At 32.9% G+C, this 4,098-nt stretch overlaps 1 protein-coding gene across 1 annotated transcript; it reads left to right on the forward strand.

Annotated features, from left to right (window-relative positions):
• Nucleotides 1-209: 209 nt before the first annotated feature.
• Nucleotides 210-2,165, forward strand: LOC139850097 (uncharacterized). The gene has a single exon (XM_071839688.1). The coding sequence runs from the start codon at nucleotides 210-212 to the stop codon at nucleotides 2,163-2,165; it is 1,956 nt and encodes a 651-aa protein (XP_071695789.1).
• The last annotated feature ends 1,933 nt before the right edge of the window (nucleotides 2,166-4,098 follow it).

A 4,098-nucleotide genomic window follows, 5' to 3' on the forward strand; every position in this document is an offset into this window, starting at 1 on the left:
ATTTTTCTTACTTTCTTAGACGCTGCACTCCACCAGGTTACATATCTTATGTATAATAAACTGATTCTATGAACGTTTTTTAATAACTAATTCTATAATTGTGTTTGATTTGATATAACTGAGATATACGATTCTGTAAATGTGTTTTAATCTTTTATATGTATAAACAACTGATTCAATGAATCTGTTTTATTTACTATAGTTCTATTATGGACCCGAGTTGGTTGTATTTCACAAGAGAATCTGAAACGTACGAAAAAGGACTAGATGAATATCTTGATTATATGTTTAAAACAGAAGCCATGAATGGTCAGATATCATGTCCTTGCAAAGACTGCCGGGACATGTTATGGGTTGAGCGGGATGATGCTAAAACGCATCTGATATGTGTTGGGTTTATAAAAGGGTATAGATTTCCAGCTGCTGTTACCAAACAATTTGATAGTCCTATGATGGATGCCGAAGATGATATGAGTGGATTGGTTCAAGGCGCCTTCCACTGGTTTAGCGATGACGAAGAAGAAAATGAAAATCTAAGTATACCAAACATAAATGCTGAACGGGTTTATAATGTATTGAGAGATTCAAAGAAAGAACTTTATCCTGGATGTAAAAAATTCAGTGTACTCTCTTTTATAATCAGACTATACCATTCTAAGTGTGTTAGTAAGTGTAATGACAAAGGATTCAATATGATTCTTGATACAGTGAGGGAAGCCTTCCCTGATGCTACCATACCAAAGTCTTTGTATGAAGTAAGGAAGATAATAAAAGACTTGGGGCTTGGTTATGAGAAAATTGATGCATGTGAAAACGATTGTATGTTGTATTGGAAAGAAAACAAGGATAAAACAAAATGTGACGTATGTAAAAAGTCAAGATATAAAGAAAGTGGACAAGGTAATGAAGATGATCAGTCCAACACAGCAGATGATAATGGTCAGAAGATTAGGGCAAAAGTTTTACGTTATTTTCCGCTCATACCCCGGCTGCAAAGATTGTTTATGTCACCTAAAATGGCAGTCACCATGAGATGGCATGAAGAGGGTCGTACGAAAGACGGTTTTTTGAGGCATCCATCTGGCTCACCTGCTTGGAAAACATTAGATTCCATTAATCCTGCATTTGCTAAAGATGTTCGTAATGTCAGGCTAGGTTTAGCAAGTGATGGGTTTAACCCTTTTGGAAATAAGAATCTTTCGTATAGTACATGGCCAGTAGTATTGATACCATATAATCTACCTCCATGGTTGTGCATGAAAAAACCATACATCTTGCAAACTTTACTTATACCTGGCCCATGTGCTCCGGGTAATAATATAGATGTCTATATGAGACCATTATTGGATGAGCTTAAGGAGTTGTGGGATACTGGAGTAACGACCTATGACTCATCAACAAAGACTAATTTCTATATGCGTGCTGGTTTGTTATGGACGATAAGTGACTTTCCTGCATATGCGAACCTATCAGGATGGAGCACTAAAGGTCAACTTTCATGTCCTTGTTGTCATAAATATACCATATCACAATGGTTAAGTTTTGGCAAAAAATTTTGCTTCATGGGACATACTGACCTAGAAATACCACTACCTTATTTAACGGGGGCAGAAGTCCTTGAAGAGCTAAATGGTTGTGTGTTCAAATTTGGAAAACTTGTTAAGGATAATCAAGATCTACCATATAACTGGAAGAAGCGGAGTATCTTTTTTGAGTTACCTTACTGGGAAAAAAACTTGATACGCCATAATTTAGATGTAATGCATACTGAGAAGAATGTATGTGACAACGTCGTAGGAACCTTACTGAATATAGACGGAAAAACCAAAGATCATTTAAAAGCATGTCGTGATTTAAAAGCAATGGGTATTAGAAAGGAACTTCATCCTCAAAATTTACCAAACGACAAAGTGTATTTGCCACCTGCTTGTTACTCATTGTCTAAAAATGAAAAAGAAAGATTTTATGAGGTTCTTAAGGGTGTGAAAGTTCCTGATGGCTATGCAGCTAATATATCTCGATGCATTCAGCTAAAACCTCCTAAAATGTCTAACCTTAAAAGTCATGATAATCATATTTTGATGCAACAGTTGCTTCCCGTGGCCATACGAGATGTTTTATCTAAGCATGTCCGTTCTGTTGTGATGAAGCTATGTCGGTACTGATAGTGCTCCAAATGAACATATATTTAGTAGCAATATCCTCCCAATATGTAAATTATTTAGTTGTAATTGTCCTATTTTAAGTTGTAATCGTTTATATTAAATAAGTGCGAAGACAAAAGGCGAAAACGACAATTTGAAGACGCAAATGACCAAAAAGCTCAAATGTACGAGATACAATCCAAGTGGTTCAATTTATTGATAAGAAACGTCTAAAAATGACAAAAGTACAAGTTACGGAACGCAAAGTACAAGATATTAAATTATACGAAAGGACGTTCAAAAATCCGGAACCGGGACCTGAGCCAACTATCAACGCCCGACACAACGGACCAAAAATTATGAGTCTACTATGCACAAGAATATAATATAATATATATATAATTATATAAAATTATATATATTATATTATATAATTAAATATAACGTCGACAAGCTAGCAAACAAAGCAATTGGGCATGGCCAGACTGGCCATGCGATCGCATGAGATTAACACTGAGAACCCATGCGATTGCATGGGCCTCAGGATCAGACCACGTCTATAAAAGGCAACGAGTTTTGGCCATAAACAAAAATAATAATAATACTCTGTAATAAATAATAAATAAATAAATATATATATATATATATATATATATATATATATATATATATATATATATATATATATATATATATATATATATATATATATATATATATATATAGTATAGGTTAGTTTTATATTAGATTAGTTTGGGTTAATGTAAAGGTTATTTTACGGGTTTTAAAGTTGGAGCTCTGTCCGTGTAACACTACGCGATAAATAATCAATGTAAGCTATGTTCTCCTTTTTAAATTAATGTCTCGTACTTAAGTTATTATTATGCTTATTTAAGATGAAGTAATCATGATGTTGGGCTAAAAATATTAAAATTGGGTAATTGGACTTTGTACCATAATTGGGGTTTAGACAAAAGAACGACACTTGTGGAAATTAGACTATGGGCTATTAATGGGCTTTTTATTTGTTTAACTAAATGATAGTTTGTTAATTTTAATATAAAGATTTACAATTGAACGTACCTATAAATAACCATATACACTCGATCGGACACGATGGGCGGGATATTTATATGTACGAATAATCGTTCATTTAACCGGACACGGGAATGGATTAATAGTCTATGGAATTATTAAAACAGGGGTGAAATTATGTACAAGGACACTTGGCATAATTGATAACAAAGTATTAAAACCTTGGGTTACACGCAGTCGATATCCTGGTGTAATTATTAAACAAAGTATTAAAACCTTGTTACAGTTTAAGTCCCCAATTAGTGGAATATTTAACTTCGGGTATAAGGATAATTTGACGAGGACACTCGCACTTTAAATTTATGACCGATGGACTGTTATGGACAAAAACTAGACGGACATATTAAATAATCCAGGACAAAGGACAATTAACCCATGGGCATAAAATTAAAATCAACACGTCAACCATCATGGTTACGGAAGTTTAAATAAGCATAATATATTTTATTTCATATTTCATCATACTTTTATTTACTCGCTATTTTATTTAACGTCATTTATTTATTGTCATTTATTTTTCGCTACTTTAATTATCGTCATTTATATTTTGCATTACGTTTTAATTGTAACTTAAAATATAAAATCGACAAACCAGTCATTAAACGGTAAACCCCCTTTTATATATTATCAATATAATATATTTTGTACAAATATAATTGTTTAAAAAAAATAGTGTGCAATAAGCCCGCTCCCTGTGGAACGAACTGGACTTACTAAAAACTATACTACTCTACGATTAGGTACACTGCCTATAGTGTTGTGGCAAGGTTTAGGTATATCCCATTTGTAAATAAATAATTAAAACTTGTCATATTTTGTGTAAAATTGTATCGTATTTAATAGTATTTCCTTGTAAAAT

The sequence above is a fragment of the Rutidosis leptorrhynchoides genome, chromosome 5, assembly GCF_046630445.1.
Source record: "Rutidosis leptorrhynchoides isolate AG116_Rl617_1_P2 chromosome 5, CSIRO_AGI_Rlap_v1, whole genome shotgun sequence".
In the NCBI taxonomy this organism is placed as follows: domain Eukaryota; kingdom Viridiplantae; phylum Streptophyta; class Magnoliopsida; order Asterales; family Asteraceae; genus Rutidosis; species Rutidosis leptorrhynchoides.

Coding starts and splice junctions, on each gene's coding strand:
- LOC139850097 (XM_071839688.1), top strand. CDS start 210: ATGGACCCGAGTTGGTTGTATTTCACAAGAGAATCTGAAACGTACGAA.